Source organism: Periophthalmus magnuspinnatus, chromosome 3 (assembly GCF_009829125.3).
Source record: "Periophthalmus magnuspinnatus isolate fPerMag1 chromosome 3, fPerMag1.2.pri, whole genome shotgun sequence".
NCBI lineage: Eukaryota > Metazoa > Chordata > Actinopteri > Gobiiformes > Gobiidae > Periophthalmus > Periophthalmus magnuspinnatus.
In genome coordinates, this window is record NC_047128.1 from 34,661,564 (window position 1) to 34,683,581 (window position 22,018).

The following is a 22,018-nucleotide window of genomic DNA, read 5'->3' on the forward strand; positions in this document are numbered from 1 at the left end:
CAATAGAGCCCCGAGACATTACGCCCATTAAAGCTGTGCACATTTTTACAGTTTCAGTGTCGTTAGCGCCTCCTTCAGACAGATATAAGGCAGTGTCCAGCTTTAATCCGACCAGAATTCGACGAGCGGCTAAACGTTTTCACTCCTACAACGTTTGGATTTAAACTTTGTCTTTTACTCTGGATCAAACCTGGACGACAGAGGGAGACGGACAATAAAATCTAAAGAAAAATAACTACAAAAAAGACAAATCACTTGGAAAATAGTGAAACGTAACTATGTAAACGAGTAAACTATGATTTTTTTTCGACGTCTGTGTTAAAACTAAGAGCTCACACTTGGTTTTTATTGTTTTTTTTGTTTGTTTTCTGTTACTTGTTCAGGTCAGTAGAAGCATTAGATGAGTAAACAGCAGCTCTTGTGTCTGACCATCACGTCTCAGTTTATTTTCTCCGTTTAAAATTGTTCTTCTGTCTTCGTTTCTCTAATGTTGTCATAACTCAACTTGATTAGCAGCAAATATTACAGACGGAGCACGAGTCCACACGGGGCTGAGGCTGGAGCTTTTGCTTTGGGAGCAGAATAAATGAGCCGTGTTGGTACCAGGAGACCGGCTCTGGGTCGTTACTGTGGCTCTTATTAAACCCGAGCGCCGTCACTCACTCTAAGCCCTTTGATTAATGAGGCTGGTGTTGGGGTTCAGTCACAGACGAGAGGGGAAAATGGTGTTTCATGGCAGAACGTGTTAAGGTTTTTGAGCTGCTGGGTTGGATTTACCGCGAAGTCAATGCACCGCAACTTTGTATTTTAGTTTATTTTAAAATGTAACAGAATTTTGGGGTCAGTTGTAACGTTTAATCAGAGTTTTTCATCCTGTACCTGCACAAAAAGGTTAAAAACACTGCGTCAAGTGTATTTTTTCTAAAGGTTAAACATCATAAAGCTTTAAAATGGTTAGTGATACATGTACGAGTCGCTTTAAAGATGCACTATGTAACTTTTCTAGTGGAGAATCAGCAGTCAGTTTGTTATTGGCATTAAATTATTCTAAGGTTATTTCTATGACGATCAGACCCGTGTAAACGTGAAATTACACATGTTTTTGTGGTTATTTGTAGTAATAAAAACACCTGCAACTGTTGATAGATCCGTTTAATGCCGTACTGTGCAACATTCCAGGTGAATCAGCGATATCACCACAGAGACAAGCACTAGAAAAGTTACATAGTGCCGTTTTAAAACATACCAAAAGCTGAATCTGTGCTTAAACCTTTATCTTTCATCACATTTTTGCCATGCATTTCTGAACGACTGAAGCTGTTAAATCAAACGTTTGTACTGCCCCAGGACCTGAATCATGGAGAGCGAAGTGGACGTGAGTTTTGAGCGAGCCGAGAGCCCGAGGCCCCCTACAGGCCTGGGGATGAACTGCGCCGGGGGCCAAAGATACAAGTACTGCGGTCCAGGCCTCACCAGCCCTCAGGAGTACAACCAGTGGCTCCCGTTTCGACACGATGCCAGTCTGATGCCCATGAAGGAGGATCTGGCTCTGTGGTTGAACACTATACTGGGTGAGGACTGTTACTAGTACTGTGTTTTCTGGAGTATACGTCGCTCTGGAGTATAAGTCGCACCAACCAGAAATGCACAATAATGAAGAAAAACACATGTATAAGTCGCACTGGAATATAAGTCGCATTTTGGGGGGGATTTATTTGACAAAAACAGAACACGGCTTTCTTTTAGACGCATTTTTGTTCAGTTTTAGATATTTTTTTAATTAGTGTAAGGTTGAAATGTTAAATATTTAGTGGTACAGGGAAGTAAATACTGGTACACAATCCTAGAGATGTGGAATAATTTCATATATAAGTCGCACCCCCGGACAAACTATGAAAAAAGTGACACTTATAGTCCAGAAAATACAGTACTTCTTATACTTCTGCTACTTTTGTATCTGCAAAATATGTTGTTTTATCCTGCAAATTTTCTTGGACAAATATTGCTTGAATATCAGCGCCTCTCGTCACTAAAATTAGCAGTTGTTTTATGCTACGTGCACTTAGAAAACCACAAACCACTTCAGCTCATTACAAACTATTATCTGTGCTGCTTAAATGAGGTAAAACTTTGACCTCCAGGAGAATATTTCTTCCGTAGTAACTCTGTACACTGTCTGAAACGTCAAAATCACAGTTTTTTGAGACAATTATTTACTGTTAACTTATGTAAATGTAAATAAATGTAAATATATACTGTCCAGTGTTGGTCTGCACAGGATAAATACACTTAATAATCAGTTTTGTTTGTGGCTCTATGAAAAAACAAGCGTCCAATGTCCATATTATAACACACTATTGTATTTATTTACAGTTTTAAATCAGATTAATCGCACGGTCCATATCATATCACTTATTCTGTTTACGTGTCAAGCTAAACATGAACTCACAGGGGCTTTTACGTTGAAAAGCTGCAGTCAGACGATGCACAGGGGCACATTAACCTACTTATTATCCCCGAGCTTTGAAAAACACGTCCCCGGCGGAGCTCCTGGGACTTCACATAAAGTGGGAAGATTCTGCAGCACTTTAGAGCCTTGTGAGGTTAAAACTAAGTGGCGGTTACAAGCCCAGACCTGTGTGTGGAGTGACAACGCTTTAAGACGTCAGCGTGCGACTGATTGTTTATTTTTACAATCACAATTATTTCCAGACAGTTTAAACATCAGAACAAACGTGACAATACGGGAGGGGGTCAGTTCATAAAACGTTGGGGGTGAATTGGATGTTTGCACACACTTGTTTTGTTGCTTGGAATTTCTTATCTTGACATTCCTGTGGTTGTGTGTCATTTTGTGCGTTTTTATGTTATGTAAAAGTGTTTGTAGATATATACAGAGATGTTTAAAACTATAATGATCTCAAATTTAGACAGAAACACCACTTTATCTCCAAAACAAGCTGATATTTCTGCTTTTTTGTGGTTAATCTTATGATAATGTTTTGTTTTTCGGGCTTCATCTTGCCCATCAGGATGATTTATATGAAGAAAATCCACACATTTAATGGATTTTTCTGCATGTCTGTTGTCTGAAGAGGTGGACCTGACAGCGGACAGCCTGATGGACGGTCTGGACAATGGCGTTATCCTCTGTCAGCTCGCACAAATGCTGCAGGACAAGATGATGCAGGCGAATAACAGCAAGGTAACGAACACGAGCACGGTCAGGGAGAAGTTTGGGAATAATGCACGAGTAGTTGAGCCATAGCAACAGGTAAACGGACGCTTAATCTCATATAAAAAAGAAATAACTAATGACTAATGATGTCCACAAACAGAGAACAGAGGTTTCAGATCAACATTTGAGCCATTTGTGGAAAAAAAAAGGCATAACTCACGTCTCCTCCTAGTTTAAGACTCACATAATTCAGTTTTTATCAGCTTTTTTTCACGCAGCGCTGAATTGTGTGGGTTCATCGTGGTCATGTGGGGTGGAGTGATGAGTTTAGTGCAGGTGAAGCGTGTGATCTGCACGCACTGACGTCACAGTGAGGTCAGCAGAGACAGAGGGAGAGGCTCAGACCACGGCCCAGGTCGGGGCAGAGGACACTGGAGTGAGCTTTGTCTCCGTCCTTTCATGTTCCTCTGTAAAGCTGCACTCAGGCCACATTGTCTGCGACGAGTCTCCCACATCTGCACGAAAATCAAACCTGCTTTGTGTAAATATGAAGAGAAAATGATTCATACGACGGTGTCTCACAGAACAGACACGTGACAGTTTGTGTTAGGGCGGAAATTTGAAAGTAAAGTTAATGTTATCTTAGTTTTTGAGGATGATATTGAACTATTTTTGTGTTAAATGGGGCTGGAGTGTTTTTTTTTTAACGTTCTGGAGGTGGAAAGTTAAAACCACACTTTGATACAGATTGATAAGTGTTTACTGTGGAATATTACAGCCAAAGGAACGACATTTTTAAGGAGCAATAATCTGCGGAGACGAGCAGCAGGAGGATGAAGCAGGATGTGTTTCAATGCAATTATATTTTTGTCTTAAATGCTGCGAGGAGAGGGTTTAAATTAAGGTTTTCATTTAAAATATTGCCTTTTCTTTGTTGATTAAGCCTTATCATTTAGTCACGTCGATTTGCTTTTTGGAAGAAACAATTGAACTGAAGTGAAGTGAAGGAAAATCTACATGGCGACAAATATATCATTAATTTCCTGCCATTTCACACATTTCATAGTGAGTTTTGTGTTTATCTTCCTCCACCCACAGCACTTCATCAGGAGGGTCATCCACTGGAGACCAAACGCAACTTCAGGATCATTTTTTGCCAGAGACAACACGGCCAACTTCCTGTACTGGTGTCGCAAAATCGGTGTGGACGAAGCTTATCTGTTTGAGTCTGAAGATCTGGGTAAGTTACGACGTGAGTGAGTGATGCAAATCTGGCATAATCTATAAATGCAGGTGTTTTAAAGAGAGTTATAAGATGCTCAACGAGTCTAGAGAAATAAACATTGTGCATTTCTCCTGTTCTTTTGTTTGAGCTGCCGTAAAGGACGACCCGCACAGGTGAATATTCTACTTGTGTTTAGGGTTAGAGGTGCAATTTTTTAAAGATCCTGCACCTGATTTTGAAAGAAAAGCAAGAAAAATGAACTTCTCCTCTGCAAATGCTCTTCAGATATTGTTTCTCATCCAATAAACGTGTCTTAATTAAACAGCATAGGTGTTATCATACTTTCTCACATATTGTTTTTGATTTGAGAGGGCGTTTTCTTGAACTAGAAGTCATAAAATTCAGGTACAGAGCCTTAAATACATCAATAATTGCTGAAGAAAATCATTTCAGCAATAGAATTCAAGTAAAATGTGATCATATTTGTCTGTTTCTACTGGTTTTAATTCATTTACGACATGCAAATATGAATTATAAAAGCACAGGCAATAGAAATCTTGGGGATCTCTCGTTTAATAATGTTACTTTTCCTGTTTGTACGTTGTGGGTGCAGCGTCTGGCTCTGCACCGACGTCTAGATCCAGAGCCCTGCACCCTCATGCCCTCAGCTGTCCGCCCAGAGCCCACACGAGTTTCATCTCAGCTTCAAAGGCAGATGCACAATAGCCACAGAAACTTGCCCTTTTATTCAGACAGTGGCTTCTTTTCAGGGAGACATACTTTTATCTCCGGAAACATCTTTTTTTCTATGAGGATGACTCACTTTTCATGTCTCGCCTCCACCACCCCCTCCCTTATTTGTTTGTACTACACACGTTCTGTGGGAAGTCCTGCAGAAACAGCCTCGGGAAGTGTGTCTATGTCTGATAGAGCTGGGGCGGATCGCAGCCAGGTAAAGATCTAAGCACATTCAATCGTGCATGAAGCAGATTTATAGAGCAGGGCTGGGCGATATGGCAATAACAATCGAACTGTCCAACTTATTCTTTTGATAAAATGCTTGTTTGATGATATCGTCCAATGGTGACGCAGTAATTCTCTGTTTAGCGCAAAAACAGACGCTATTTTCCCACGTACTTCTTCTTTTAGTCATTATCTTTCAATCTGGAGTGAGTGACGCGTGCATTTAACGAATCGCAGTGAAGAATCAACTCTCAGAAGAAAAATACAAACTCTACATCAATCTGGTTCAATTTAGACGTTGAAAAAACTGTTATTTATTTATTGCATATCACCCATTCCTAAAATAGAGCCAGAATTAATCATCTGTGAGACTTTACGGATTAAAAAACTGCTTTTTTTTGCCCCAAACGGTCCAGGTACGGTGTGGAGCCTCCAGGTTTGGTGAAGCTGGAGCGAGAAATTGAGCGAGAAGAAGCCGGTCTGTCGCCATTATCCCCGTTATCTCTGTCTTTTTTCCCTTCTCCTTCTCTAAGTCCACCTGCAGCTCCATCACCTCCACCTATAACCCCATCCCCACCTCCTCCACCCCCTGCCCCCTTGTCCCCAACGGTCACAAACCCACCTGAACCTGCTCCTGTCCCCAAACCTGAAACCCCGCCCCCTCCAGCTCCACCCAGTCCCGCCACAACCTCCAGCGCGACGCAAACCCCCGTATTTATCCCTCTGAGCACCACCACCGCCGCCACCACCACCACCACGCCTGCTCCATCTCTGCCTCCGTGTCAGATCCCTGTGCCCGCTGCCAGGGTCTCTGCACTGATCATCCCGTCGCCCCCAGTAACGCCCTCCGTCACTCCCTCCGTCACTCCCTCCGTCACTCCCTCCACGAACCCACGGAGCGCCAACAAATCTACAAAAAGACGGAGCGCAAACACCAACACGCTCTTGGATAATATTGTACGAGCACTAAATACACTGATTTAATATTACGCACAAACATGTACATGATCTACCCTTTGTCTTTTGAACTTTTAGGTTGAAAACATCGTGAAGAACGCTCCCTGCACTTGTGCCACAAAGTTTCCCGTTGAAAAGCAGCCGAAAGGTTGTTATCGAATCGGAGAGAAAGTTCTGTACATCCGTGTAAGTTTCTTTGTATCTAAGTACTTTATAAAACAATCACAAACTCCTCTCCTCTACATCCTAAGAGGCCATTTCTCCTAATATGATTATACTTCTGCTGGATCCTGTGTGAAACCACATAAATAATCAGGTTGTTATTAGTAGAAGCAGCAACAAGTGCCCTGATCTGAGCCGTACGGGATGCTGCCTCTCCCGAGTCGTGCACCGCCCATATGTGAGCTACAAAGGCTCGAGAAATGGCCATCTGGGAGGCTGGGTTGCCTGGCAACCAATGGACAGGATAAGACCGAGCTCACAATGATTTTATTCAGTACTGAGACCTTCAACTCCGAGTTCAGACCTGAAGGCAAAACAAACATGTCACTATAAAGATGGTTTTCATAAAGATAAGTGCTGGAAATGTCAGATCCTCAGGGTTTGGATCTGGTTCAAGATAAAAACATTATATGTAATAGTATATACAGATTATATAGAGCGACATGATGATTAGTCACTTCTGTTGGGTGAGTTGTTTCCATTGAAAGTCTAAACGTATTGAAAAAAGGGTTGAACAGGTTCAGTAGTGATCAGCAGCTCTGTTCACCGACTGACACACGTCTTATTTTAGGGGGTTGGTTTAGGGTCAAACAACACCTGGTTCTGCAGAAGAAACTAGAACAGAACAAGGCGGGACACGAACAGAACGGAGGGAAAACCAAACTAAGATCAACTGTACAACTGTTACAGCAGCACATTTATGTCAGATCTTATTGTATATTTCAGCAGATTCACTCCACCTCTGCTCCACACGACACATTTCCTCATTTTAACCTCTGCATAAATCTGTGCTTTACCTTGTTGCTCGCACTTACCTGCAGAAAATGCTTTATGATCCTCCATTTCCACACGGTGAGACTCAACGTGTGTCGCTCCGAGGGAAATGTGTGCAAACCTTTGTAAAGAGCACATACTATTGATTACACAGAAGTCATTAGCCGGGGCTTTTTAATAAGACAGCTTGTTAATGAGTGACCCACGCATGGCGACCCCACCCTCCCCTCCCCTCCCGCGTCTCCAGTCTCCCCCATTTCCACAGGAGACTATTCAGCGGTGCCAGCTCTGGAGTGCACCTCTTTTCTTTGTGATAAAAAAGGAAGGGTTTTCTTTCTTCTCCTGCTCAATTAGGCTCTCCTGTGGTATTGTATGAAGAGTCTGGCTATGTCAATAGATGGAAATACATTAGACGGCCCTAAAACGACATTCATCTCAATTTGGCGTCTAAAATAGAGCATCAGATACATTTTAAAACAGGAAAAAACGCCCATTTTGACCACAGCAGCAGATCTTAATGCTCATCATGTTACGAAGGAAGCTTATTTTGTCCTAATGAGATAAACGTGCTCTTGATTTCACAGTCTGGGCTTCTTGAAATTGGGTGAAATTGGCTCAAAAAACTAAAAATAAAGTTAGTACATTGCATAAATTGAAGGATAAATAAAAACGTTCAGTTATAGAAATGAAAAAAGTCGACATAACTACATGTGTTTAAGTTCTCTGGATTCATAATTTCTGCTTTATATTATTCAGACAACAAAGAAAATATGGAAATGTGTGTTTTCTAGAGGAAGGAGATACTGGAGACTCCTGGATTCGACTCTTATAGACGTGTAACTCGAGACTAAAACCCTCGTACAAACACAAACCCAGTGAAACACGAGCACAAACACGGGGACATGTTCCCATTGTCTATTCCCAGTGGATCTAAATCATCTGTTTTACTGTGATGCTGCTGTTTTCTTAGTAGGACAAGCTTTTCAGACCAATGTTAAACCACTGATGGCTGCAGCTAAACTCTGCCCCCTACTGGCGCTTGCTGAAATGACCTCGTTTCCTCTTATAGTTCACTCATGTATTTTTCAAACAGAAACTGGAGCTGGAATCAATGGGACACAGCTCTGGGGGGGGGGGGGGGGGGAACAGGGGAATCCAGACGCGGGTTTATAGGCTGCAGACGTAGGACAGTCCTATGGAGACGTGGTCCAGGTCCAGGTCCAGGTCCAGGGGAGGGGCCGCGTACAAACACAGCGTCTGGAGGAACGTTATAAAGGTCAAAAACAGGCACAAATCAGCCTTTTTGAAACCTGCTCTCAGTTTGAAACACTGAAGAGGTTTGCGGTTCAGTCCACAGCGATTACAGACACGTACTGATCTTGTGTCCAGGGGCAAGACACTTCACTTTCCTGCAGTGTCTGTGCACATTGGCGTTTGAGGACTTTTTGTAAACTATAGTGGCCTAAAAATGTACAAATATAACAAAACAAAACACAGAATTGTACTTTCCGTTCTTGGTAGTGGTTGGTTTTTCCGTAGCCACAGCTGACTTGGGGCTTTTTGTTGCAGTTTGTCTCTGAATAAACTTGATGCAAACTTCCTGGTCACAGCTCTACCTCCTGAGCTCCGTGACTATAACCCAGGGGTGTCCAGACTTTTTTCACCAAGGGCCACGTCTCTCCGTCTGAATACAGTGGATAATTCAAACGGTGCATTTAACAAACTTTAAATACGACTTAAAATATGAATATTAGTCCTGTATGATGACGCAACGTGATGTTACTTAGGTTATATTGGTAGGATTACTCAAATTTGCCTTAAAAAGCACTGATTATGATCAATTGTGCTGGTTCAACTGAATAAAAATTGGTCTGAGGGCCACATTAAGCCCGTGGGCCGCAGTTTGGACACCATTCTGACCTTTAAACGCAGCTTTTTTTAAACCCTCTGCGCTTTTTTCACGATGCAAAACACATTTCATATTCAGTGCGTGTCTGACAGTCGACTGTTGTATCACTGTTGACCCCTGTCTGCCTTTACATTTTAATCCCTCCGATGACAGCTGAGATGGGGGTCTCCTCTTTTGTCCCCGCCTGTGAGTGATTGACCCCCTCCTCCTCGTCCCTCCTCGTCTCACGTCCCTCGCACGTGGCCCCTCTTGCGTTATCACTTTCTTAATGGCTCTTTAATGACGGGTTTATTGGAGATAAGGTTGGAAAAAGGAGGCGGGGACGGCGCTGACAGGGGGCAACCACGAGCTTAGCGGCGTCCTGGGGGATTTCTGGTGTCCACTGGGAGATGCTGAACTCGTCTCAATTTCAGGGTTTCATATTGTGTTGCCATGGCAGCGGTAGGGTTTTCCTTTGTGGACAAATATGGCGTGAACATTTGTTGATGTGTGGATTCAGACATGCACTGCTGCGGACTACTGTTACCAGATAAACACACTGTGGGTTTAGTATTTGAAAAGTGATGGTATAAGAGGCTTTGTATGAGAATAATTGAACTGTTTGTCGTCTAATGTTGCTGCGTTTGTGCCTCTGTTCACGTGAGGGCTTGATGTGTGCTCAGCTGGTGCCGTGAGGTGTTGTTTCATTTGCTTTAATGAGATTTTGACAAAGCTTTCCAAGAAACCACTTGCCGTTTACTGCTAGTGCCGAGGCAGGAGGATCTGACATGAATATTACATGAACGTGTAGTGGGAGCAAATAGTACTAGATGTACTGTAGCAATATGCATGAGTGTGGAAAACAAGCAGCCTGTCTATAGGATTTAAACAACTGTGGTGAGACTGAGGTGCATCAGGACATAATTAAGTGTTTTAATGCTCCATAATCATCATCTTTAAGCTTTTTTTATCGTAATCTGTCAGTTATTCTTTGTTTTTTTGGTACTAAAGTAAAAAAAACCACAAACTACCTGCTCATTTTTGCAAAGAGATGTAAAATCAGACTATTATTGTATTTATTATTGTGTAACATTGATTTTACTTCATATTATTAAAACTACAATCAATCTGAGCCCAGTTTAGTCTTGATGTTGACCTGGTTTGGCTCTAGTCCTGGTTTAGTTCGAGTTCCAGTAAAATTATTCAGTACTCTAAAGCTTTTTTCTGATGATGCCTGATGATTTTAATGCTTTGCCTGAAATGTTTTGGGATTAAACTTCCTTATTTCCATGAAGAGAAGCAGGTAATGCAGCCAGACTAAGTTACAGGTCATATTTACGGAGAGGCGAGCCCCCTCACAGTAAGAAAAGAGATATTTTTAGCTAAAAAAACTCATGTAATTCAACAAAAAGCATTGCAAAAGAGATGTTTAATCCCATCGTGTGGAACATTCAAGGCAAAGCAGTTCTATCTGTAGAGCGTTGGACCAAAAGCTTGATTTTACATGACTTAAATAAAGTTCTGTTCTTCTTCACAGATGCTGAACGAGCGTCACGTGATGGTGCGAGTCGGAGGAGGCTGGGAGGCCTTTTTGAGCTACCTGCAGAAACACGACCCGTGCAGAGGAGCACTGAGCAGGCCAGAGGTCAGAGTGTGTCGGGACAGGGTCAAAACCGCGCCCCTACAGATGTCCCCGGACAGCTACATGGTGGTGGGAGCCCATTATCGAAATAAGAAGTAGAGACAGACATAAAGCTCTTTTTTTTTTTACACAGGTACAGGGTGAGACTTTAGGTTTAGACGGGAAGTTTTAGAGAAAGATGATATTTTATTACCTCAACTTTGTATTTTTGTACTGAAAACCTGTCTTTATACTGTATATTCTGAATTTCTGATCAGATATTGTGTCTATTTTGTAGTCATTTCTTTTAGTTTTTGGTTAAATGCACATTTTTGGGGTCGTTTTAATCCAAATAAAATCATTAATAATTAGTTAATACTCGTGCAAGACATGACAATATGCAGCTGAGTGTGTTCATGTTTCTCGTTTGTAGCTGGATGAATGAAAAGTATATAAAAGTATGTGAAAGTATATGAAAGTAGATGAAAATATATGCTGGAACTACTCAATGTCTGTCCTCTAGGTGGCACTGTGGGCTCAGGGACAAAACTGTAGTGAAAAACACACAACAACACATTTTAAATAGAAGTTTGACCACATTTGATCACAGTAACAAATAAAAGATAATACCAAACAATAATAATTAGATATTTTATTTCAATAAAATAAATTAATTAAAAATTGACACAGGTTTAAATATACAGAAAGGAACTAATTGTAATGAGTTCATGCAAGACTTCAGCCTCTAGTCCCCAAATACTGCACTGTCTGGTACAAATAAGTTAGAAAATAGTTGTGCTACTAAAACAACAGCCTCTTTGAATAGTGACTCGATTAGCAGTGTGTCATTTCGCAACACATTTCTCAGATTTAGAGGTTTTAGGAAGCTTCTTTTTAGACCTGATTACTTAACAATTATTTAAATTAAAACTGCTGACTGCTTTTTTCAGAAAATTATTCATAGTTTACACTGTGTGCTACTATTTTTACTTTTAAACACGATTTACCAACACTGTTCATTCGTGCCGTCTTATGCATTCTCTCCGTCTTGCCTGTTAAAAGTAACCGGGACGTGTGTGCTTTTAGTATCTTTTTGTCAATACATGTAATATTTGTTTGTATCTGGAAAAAAATCGGATTAAAAAAATAATAATACACAAAAACACTGACCTGTGCAATTGTGCTTTAAGTCTCAACAACACATTTTACTTGCACAATGTACTTTTACTTACAGTTTACTTCTTAGAGTAATACTTCTATTACTGTTAATCAGTTTTGAGTGTGAACTTAAATCGTTATAAAAACCAAAACACCAAACAGCATTGCATTATGTGAAATGTCGGACATCTGAAAAATACAGCGACTCAAGCGTCCATGTGAAGTGACCATAGATATAAAACAATGTTATTTCTATGGCAGCTGTATTTTCATTTATGTCCATATAACTGGCATAATATCATCACACTAAGAGCATGAACTGACTGACCCTAAACGCACAAGATTATTAAACCCAAACTCTTTTGTAAACGTCACAAATAGTGTGCTTATGACATGCTCTGCTCCTCTCACCTCTCCACATGTGGCTTTTCCTGTTTTTTTTTGTTTTTTTAATACATTACCAGCGCTCAGATTTAGTTTTTACCCCAAGCAAAGTGCCGAGGTCCAACAAGACACAGAACAAACTGCTTTAAATCATGAATCCTTTGTTATTCTCTTAACTATGAGGAGCCTCGTTTAATGACTTTTGTCTACAAATGTTCTCCACCTCATCGCCGGTTTGTTCACGTCACTGCGGAAATAAAACCCTCTCATCAGCTTAAACACATTAAAAGTAAATTTCACATTATTCCCCCGTCTCGCTCGGCTCATTCGGTTGTGCTTTTTGCGTTGAACATCACTAGTTTCTGTTCAAACCGTTAGACAAATCATAGTCGCTTCAGTATATTTTGCGATGTAAACACAAGACGATATAAAAGTTCGTTTCCGTTATTACAGGAAAGTCTTTTTTGTTTTTGTCTAGTCATCTTTTTCTGATGCCAAATTGCAGACAGAGCCCTGCATGTTTAGGTTTTTAAGTATACTGATCGCTAATAAACACCTGGACACATGCTACAAGCTGAACCTAGCCTAACTATAAGAGAACTGAGTGAGCGCGTTAACCCTCCGCACCAAACGTCTGCCTTTACTCTCTGCGCCTCTGATACTGTGCAGAGGCTGATAGTGACTCTGTGCATGTAAAGGTTTGGATGTGGTTTGTGCTTTCGTTTTAAGTGGGCACATCGACACTTAATACTATTATTACTATGTTTCTAAAGTCGTTTGTAGAGTTCTGAGGTATTCACTGAGGCTTTCCCACAGAGCAGTCCACATGTGTTTGAGTCAGATTGAGGCAGTCATGGCTCTTCTGATTGTGACTGAATGCCTTCTGTTCATTTGGTTCAGAAACATCTTGAGATTTGTGGATCCTAGACTGGCACTGTAACACTGTCATAAAAGTCTCTTTCCACTGCACACTCACACACACACTCTTACTCAAAGTCTACTGTACACGAACATTGATGTGGTCTACATGGAGATGTGTCTGTACATACTGAGGCCTGTCCACTCTGATCCTCTCAGTGCTCTGCTGCGGCCGCACACATTCACCCATATCCATGTATGCTACACGAAAGAGAAGCGATGGCCGACGCCACACGATTTTTTCATCATGAACAGTAACACGGCACACAGCACTTGACTGAGAGAGGAATGCTGACAGAAAGCTTTGGCCTGCGTCACGTCTCTGGTTCAGAGGATTACTCCCTGATCCTCCATAGAATAGTGTATGTTTATATATGCAGTGTGTGCGAGTGTGTGTGGCATATGAAATACAGCACCATTTTAAGACATACTCTTCTTGGACAGTTACCGTGTCCGCTGCAGTCCTGTGCTATGACAGCCCTGTCCCGGGGGGTCAGAGCTCCTCTGTCAGGCACACTGAGCACTGAGGGATGAGGTGGTGCAGACAGTGATGAGACACTTGAGTTACACGTTGGGGGTCCGGGTGGAGTTTGTGCGTTCAGGGGTCAGTCACGGCACCGTCCTGTCACACGGTGCCGTTCTCCTGCCTTGGCTTATGGGGCGTTGTGCGAGCGGGCGTGCTTAGGGAGGGGGCCAAGGTACAGAGGAAGCCAGCCAGCAACGTGAGGCCCAGACCCCCCCAGGCACAAAACATGGACCAGCCATAGCCATGGCTTATGTCCTCGGGAAGGCCATACATGTAGCGGGGGTAGCGCGACAATTCAAAGTTGATTCCTGCCACGCATGTGCAGAGGGAGATGATACAGCATGTTCCTGTGAGCAGACAGCAGTGATTCAGACAGCATCCGTACCATCAATTATGTATGTGCTGAGTGCACATCGTGCGGCATATGAATAGTAGATGGGGTCGTTTCCACTAATGGGAAGCCCCCGATTAAATGAATCATGTATATTGATATTTCAGACCACAGTATCATGCTGTCATGTTTGTACCACTTTAAGACCTTAGACCCCACATTCCAGGATATATAGTAAGAGCAGGTCTGATTTGACCAGTTTTTCTGTGTTAAAAACACGAATATCACACGATAAATGATACACACTGGGATCAGACACTACAAATCTGACAGAACACACATTTACAAAATCAGGTGGACACACAAACATTATCAGGAGTAAAGTGTCGTTGTCATTAGCTCAACTGTAGAATAGATCTGTAGAATGTGCTGCTTTATTTTCAGCTTGGCTCTGTTGGTTTTACTCATAGAGTCTGGGAATGAAAAGCCTGAGGCTCATTTGGCTTTTTTGATTGAATAATCGAAATACAAAACAACCACATGATCATAAATATGTGAGTGTGTTTAACGTCACATATGACGACGAGGACACACATTTCTGTAAAGTTTCTGAAGCGTGTACTCAGATAACCCAGGGACAATTGTTTTATTTTATTCTGTGGTCACTCTTTTTAAGTCTGTGTTGGTGTGTTTGTGTTTTTACCTCCCATGAGAAAGAGTAGCCCAGCTACATATTGCATGAGGTCATGCTGCTGGCAGCAGCCCAGCACTCCAATGATCCAGCCAAACAGGATGATGGACACCGCCATGCCCACGAAGCCCGCGGTCATCCTCCTCAGGTCTGCACACACGCCCACAGCGGGGAATTACTCAACATACACTCAACATACACACATATATTCAACAAAGTATCCTGTTTTTTATATATAAAAACCTTGTACTTGTGTTTACGCCTCTACAATCACGTCCTGCACTGTTTGTGATTCTTGTTTTAGTTTATCAGTTCATATTTCAGTCTTATCTCAAATGTTAACGCCCCTGGAGAGGTTTAAACGTGCACTCTGAACAGAATCCTACTTTTTAAACAAACATACAAATCTAATCTAACTGTGCCGTCCTAATTTAGGCTCAACTCCAGACAATCACAGGCTTAAGATCAGTGTTATTGTACTCGAGCCAAACATGTACGACTCTGGAGCAGCGTTTACAACTACGACAGTCTCAGCTTTACGCAGATCAATGGAGTTTCACATGACAGTCACGTCTGAACTGCTGAGATCAGTCCTGTGTTACTTATTGATAATCACTAATGACATAATCCAAGGTCAGAGTCCTGCACCGCGAGTCAAGACGCCTGTCCACACGTCCCGGCCGCGTAAGGAGGAGACATTGATTTGTGAAGCATGTACTCAGATAACCCGGGGACAAGAGGCAGCAGATTTCTAATAGAGATGACCTTATAACCTTTGGTCTAGACAGAAGAGAGCGACTTGTAAATCGTAAGTTATCTGCTTATGGGGCTATTAGGAAACCCGTTAAAGAAATGTGAGTGCGATCGGTACAAGATATGCCTTTTTTTCAGCTCTGTCTATTGAGATATAACTGTAATTTACCTCAGATGCCCCTCCAGATGCTAACCCGGGACACCTAAGACCACACACTTTCACAATAATCTACAAAAGGGCTGTGAGATTTTGCCTGAAAATAAAATTTCCGATTCGATTTACGACTTTTGTCCCACTCTCTGCTAAACTAAAATGATCAAAACTGAAAAGGCTGCATTCAGTGATCATATTTATCGCGTTTGGCCTTTGGGGAAATCTTTTTATGAATGAGATGAAACAAACTATTGCGTGAAAAACATGCCCTGAAACGTTTCATTTGACGTCACCGATTTCAAAGCCGTCAGTGTCGCGTGGCCCTGTGTTAAACTTTGGTTCTGGTGACGACAATGAGCGAGAAAATGGGGAAAATGCAACTCGATTTTCTTCCAAATTAACCGATATGGACTTTAAATTTGCCCATCTCTGGTTTACAATGGTCTCTGAGTCAATAATCGAAGCTCTACTCTGTAAACGTGAGCTAAAAGAAGTTATATTATACTTTGTTCACGAGAATATTCAAGAGGAGGCGTCTTAAACATTTGATAAATTGCCCTGTCAGGAGCGGCTCTGTGCGTTTGAGACTGGCAGTCCTCTCGGCTCCGCTTGCCAGATTTGTATTCATTCATAAAATAACCCAATCCCACAGTATTTAGATGCTGGTGAATACATTTTACAAAGTTTATTTTAAAATACTCCTTGCACAGACTTACGGAGCGCGTGCCACTCGTCCTGCCGAATGGTCTTAGTGATGTTGACGGGTAAATTTCTCGGGAGGATGGACGAAGTGTAGTGATATTTGACTGGAGTACATCTTTGAATAATTCCTGTAAGAAACACGGAGACGAACAGTTAGCTCTAAACGACATGGAAACACAGAATTATGATGTGAAAATGATTAAAAGTATCACAAAAAGCACGGACAAACAGACTTAAGTTGTGATTATGACGGGCGTGGGAGGGCACAGACCCGTCACAGGAAGAAAAAGCATTAAATACACAGAATAAACACCATATTTTATTGGTTTATCGTGGAAAACCAACACTAAAGAGCCTGGTTCGTCGTGTCTGTAGATAAATAATGTTATTGCTTCGTTGTGGTATCCAGTATTTAGCTTTTTGTTCAACTTAAACGTGATCTTTTCCAGCTGGATAACGTCAGACTTTAATCCACGCTGATGTTTTTGTTGTGGGTGATGCAGATTTGCAGATTTGAGGGATTGGTCTCCAGTTTCCAGACTTTGATCCAGACGTAAGGACTGGGCCTGGTGCGGGACAATGGAAAAAAACAAAACAGGTCACACTCTCTAATATTTGGTTGTTCCGCCTTTAGCTTTGATCACAGCACGGATTCACTGTGGCATTGTTTCGATTTCGCTTCTGCAACGTCACAACATTCATTTCCATCCAGTGTCGCATTAGTTTTTCACCTGTTGCATTGATGATGGTCGAGTCTGACGCTGCTCAAAGCTTCTCCAGCTCATCCCAAAGATTCTCAATGGGGTTAAGGTCTGGACTCTGTGGTGGACGATCCATGTGTGAAAATGACGTCTCACGCTCCTGATCCACTCTGTCACAATTTGAGCCCGATGAATCCTGAAATCATCTTGGAATATGCCCAAAAATCCACTGATGGAATAACCTGGTCATTCAGTTTATTCAGGTGTCAGCTGACCTCATTCTGCTGAACCTAGACCGGACCAACTGCAGCAACTCGGACGTATTTGCTGAGTTAAATCCAGGTGGCGACTTTGTTTGTGTGTTGTACATTTGATTTAGACAAGACAATTCAAAGAAAAACTTCACTTCTGACATAAAAGTTTTGTTTTTTTTAAAGTGACACGGCCTCAAACGAATTTTCACAAACTTATCTGGCGTCCCAAGGTGCATATTTACCTGCTGCCAACTCAATTTTGGCTTCCACATTCTCTCCACAAAAACAAAAGCAAAACATCGCTCAGGTTATTTGGCGCAGGCTTTTTACGTAGGATGCCCTCCCTTATTATTCCACTACAGACTTTTCAAACTCTCATCATTGTGCGTTATACTTTTCTGTGCAAAAACATGTATGTACTGATAAAAACGCACCGTCCGTTATCACAAAAAGAAGTCAAGTTGATCAGTTTTCTCACGTTCAGCGCGGAGTAACTGTGCATCGCAAATTAGCAGCGTCATTACCGCTTGAAACTGAAACAAAAACAGACATTTTCCTACAAAAAGGTGATGTCATAACACTGGGACATCAGCTGTGATCATAGTCGGGATGAAAAAGCACAAATCAACCAACTTTTACTGCCTCAGCGTCTTATAAACTGGAAACGTTTATCAGAAACACTGTGGCTTTGTCTGGAATCTTTCACTTTCTCATCATTTGCAAGACTGTTTTGTGCTACTTTCACATGTTAATCCATCTTCTCCCTCACAGTTTGGTGCATATAACTTTATTTTGTTCTTATAATTATTAAAAACTGTCCAGCTTTGGCTTCACTTCCTGTTTCGTCTTCATTTCTCTAACATAAAGCGGAAAAAATCAACTACGTGAACATGGAGCAGTAGATTTACAGTATTTACATTCTATATATGTGTGTACCTAAAATATAAGCTGCCCTCTGTAACTTTTCTATTGCTCGTCTCCATGGAGATGTTACTGCTTTGCCTGGAACGCTCCACAGTGTAGCATTAAACATATTTATCTTGCCTTCATCCAGTTACAGGTGTTTTATTGCTAAAAAGCAGCATTAACTCTCCACTGATCTCACCTGTAACTTCACCCGGTGGTTTGTCGGATTACACAGGAGAAAAGTTACACAGTGCACCTTTAAGAACTGTGTATTCATCAGAGGTTAGTTATTTTCTACAAGTTATTTACAAAAAAACAAAAGGACTAAACGTGTGTGTGGGAGGAAAAGTCACTAATTACAAACACTAACGTTACTGTAGCTGAGGAGATTTTTGGCGATTTTTTGTACTTTTTGGAGCAGATTTTTAAACCTGTACTTGTACTTCTACTTGAGTATAATTCTCTTCACGTAATTATAATTAGTTACAGTTAAAATCCACAACTTTCTCACTGTTCAGACTGTTTACTTTATACAAAATGCTGATGTAAAACTCTGCGAAAAATCTGTTAAAACGTAACTTTGTACTCTGAGCGGTGTTTTTCATGTGTACTTTTTACTTTTACTTAAGTACAATGTTGGAAGTAGTATTTCTGAGTACATTTTTACCCATGCAACTGTAATTTCACTTATAAATTTGCAGTATTCTCTCCACTTACCACTGTGTAATCATGCAATTGTCTAAAAGATGTTACTACATTTATCCAAAAAATCGAAATTAAGGAAAAAAGTAAAGTGTCTAAAGGCCTAAAGAATCATTTCACGTTATTTCTACTCACTATTTATCAAGTCTATGTTTAAATATATGTTGTAAAGGGGTGTTTGTTTGCAGATTGTTACCGCTTCACTGCTTCAGCACTTTATAATCAGGACAAACACAGACAGAGTTACACCAAACGGCTCATAAAGAGTCTGAAGAGTAAACGATCGCTGACGTTATGTAGATGTTACGTCGAGCTCGTACTCTCTTCACATGAGTCATGACAACTTAAACTTCACAATTCCCTGCAGTTTTCAACCCGACTGCACTTTAAAGCACATTACTGCACCTTTGAATCGAACACGTCGAGTTGCGATGCCAAACTTGTTGTGCGTTTAGTTTTGGGATGAATTTTTTTTGGAGATGGATGGAGCCCAGCTGTGTCACATTAAGAACATTTCCACGGCGATGAGTTTGGCGTCTGCTGCAGTGATAAATGATAAATGTGTTGTTAAAAGCAAATAAAAGGTGCATAGTAGGGGCTGTGAATGTCTCTCCCTGCTCTTCACCCACATTACACACGTGTCTTGTCCAATAAACCCTCTTAAAATATCCAAAAATGCACGTTTAGTTCTGACTTTGCTTAACAATATTTGACACCGGCACAGTGTGAGTCGCTTTTTAATGTGATTGCAACAAGAAAAACGCAGCTAAATGAAGAAACAGACGCTAATTTCTACAGTTTTATCATAAATATACGTGGATACAAACTCGGTAAGTGCGTTTAGTGAGAGCTCATAGTGCCAGAGCCGGTCTTAATGTGCTAATTTGTCACACAGACTGAGGCCTGGGCTGTGAATAGAGCAGCTGCACAGTTCTTCTCTGTGGAGACTAAATATTCGAAGTATTCTGTGAAAGCCTTTTAGCCACCACTTCACTGTCATTCACATTGACAGGATATGGCTCGGAGCAGCTACAAAACATATGGAGGAGACCAGCCATTATGTCACAGTGTGGAGGACTCCCGGCCCGATTCAGACAGGAGAAGAGGGCGGGTGTGAAATATGGCCAGGACAGAACTATATATATGTAAAAAATGAGTATGGACAAACACATTGCATTAAAACAAAGTGCAGTTTAGCCACCAGAAATCCAAATACTACTCAAAAGGTGCAGGTTCTTAATTGTGGACACATAGAAAAGCACAGAAAAACAGATAAGCTGGAGTTTGCATCAGCTGTTTGTTAATAAATGAGAGAGATATGACTCCACTGCCTTAAAATACACATCCTAATTTAAAGAAAAGCCTCCCCCTGACATTAACACATGCTTAAATCCCAGTGCAATGACCCAGACGAGGTGCACGAGGCTCTAGGTGTTGTGACAGGCCCTAGGTGAGCATCATGGCCTGTGTCTGGCTGCTATCAGAGCTGTTTACCTTTGTAGATGAGGTCTTCCGTCTCCAGGTCGAAGCCTTCCCTGTGACACTTTCTCCACAGACCCGAGATGGTGGAGTTAAACTGTCGGCTGCAGTGAGACTCCATGGCGGATGCTGCTGGCACAAAGTGGCGCTTAACCCTGCGCAGAGGAGCCACATCTGGGCCTGGTCCTTTCCTCTCCAGCGCGCTCTTTGGGGGCATCTTGAGGGGGAGGTTGGGGTTGGAGATGTAGATGTATCCCGGGTCGTATCGCTTGTTGGCATAGTTCTTACATCTCTCCCGGTGTCTCCTGGCGTCTGTCTCGTACCAATAGTCGGTGCAGATCGCCATGGCGAGCAGCCCCAGCGCGCACAGAGCCAAGAAGAGCCCCGCGCTGGTTAACATTTTCATAGCGGCCATCTTCCTTCCCCACTCGATGGAGAGCCCAAACAGTCGCAAGAAGCAGAAGCAGGTTTCGTCTCCGTGGCCGTGCTCGTGGTACCGCGTGAAATCAATCACGACGGCACTCACAGCCTGACGCAGCTGCGGGCTGGAGACATGGGTGAGCCGAGCCAGCGTCGTCTTTTGTTGTGGTGAGCCTCTGGATGCTATGTTGTTGCCACCATCTGTTATGGTACAGGAGCAGAGCGCGAGGGGGAGGGGCCGGAGGATGCTGAGGAGGAGGAGGAGGAGGAGGAAGAGGATGCTACAGGAGGATGCTGAGGAAAGGGATGCTACAGGAGGAGTGTGCTAGAGGAGGATGCAGGGGGAAGGAGGATAATGAGGAGGATGCTGAGGAAGAGGATGCAACAGGAGGATGCAGGAGGAGGAGGATGCTACAGGAGGAGTATGCTAGAGGAGGATGCAGGGGGATAATGAGGAGGATGCTGAGGAGGAGGAGGAAGAGGATGCTACAGGAGGATGCTGAGGAGGATGCAGGGGGGGAGGATAATGAGGAGGAGAGGAGGATTCTGAGGAAGAGGATGCCAGAGGAGGATGCTAGATGAGGATGCTGATGAGGAGGATGCTGAGGAGGATGCTTTAGAAGATGCTGAGGATGCTGAAGAGGAGGATGCTGAAGAGGAGGATGCTGAGGAGGACTGTAGCAGCTCTGTGTCTCCTCTGGGATGCTCCGGCCCAGGACCAGGCTGTGAGGGGGAGTGGTCATTTGTGAAGCCTCACTGATCACTTTGGGACTACCACACCCAACTATTGGAGTTTGTCAGGGGATTTAGATTTTATGAAGATGATCCCAAGAAGTGCACTGGGCTCAGTTAAGCCTTTAGACTGTCACATTAAACTATCCATATCTTCACTGTGTTTAACCAGCGGGTTCAGAGTTTTTTTTTAAGTCTGCATCAAACACAAAGTCATAAAGAATTTTTATTTAATTGTACAAGAATGACAGAGGAGCTCGAACACACAGGAGGAGCTCTGCGTAGAGCCGCTGCTCCTCCACATCAAGAGGAGCCAGTTTAGGATGCCTCCTGGACGCCTCCCTGAGGAGGTGTTCCGTTCATGTCTCATTGGGAGGAG

The 22,018-nt window shown here is 42.3% G+C and overlaps 2 protein-coding genes across 3 annotated transcripts; one reads left to right on the plus strand and one right to left on the minus strand.

Annotated features, from left to right (window-relative positions):
• Positions 1-1,419: 1,419 nt before the first annotated feature.
• gas2b (growth arrest-specific 2b) lies at positions 1,420-10,948 on the plus strand. 2 transcript variants are annotated; one of them, XM_033989309.2, is made up of 9 exons: positions 1,420-1,571; positions 3,096-3,200; positions 3,620-3,647; positions 4,288-4,418; positions 5,292-5,355; positions 5,783-5,854; positions 6,245-6,323; positions 6,402-6,509; positions 10,745-10,948. In XM_033989309.2, exons 1-9 carry the CDS (start codon positions 1,424-1,426, stop codon positions 10,946-10,948), a joined length of 939 nt encoding a protein of 312 aa, XP_033845200.1. In that variant the 5' UTR covers positions 1,420-1,423. The 2 variants fall into 2 exon arrangements, with proteins under 2 accessions (XP_033845200.1, XP_055088014.1); XM_055232039.1 differs by lacking the exon at positions 3,620-3,647 and having other exon boundaries at positions 3,096-3,253; positions 4,277-4,418.
• A 639-nt stretch (positions 10,949-11,587) lies between these two features.
• Positions 11,588-21,116, minus strand: tmem276b (transmembrane protein 276b). The gene is made up of 4 exons (XM_033982796.2): positions 20,503-21,116; positions 16,460-16,573; positions 14,849-14,986; positions 11,588-14,161 (listed from the first exon to the last, which is right to left on the minus strand). Exons 1-4 carry the CDS (start codon positions 20,900-20,902, stop codon positions 13,914-13,916), a joined length of 900 nt encoding a protein of 299 aa, XP_033838687.1. The 5' UTR covers positions 20,903-21,116; the 3' UTR covers positions 11,588-13,913.
• Positions 21,117-22,018: the final 902 nt, after the last annotated feature.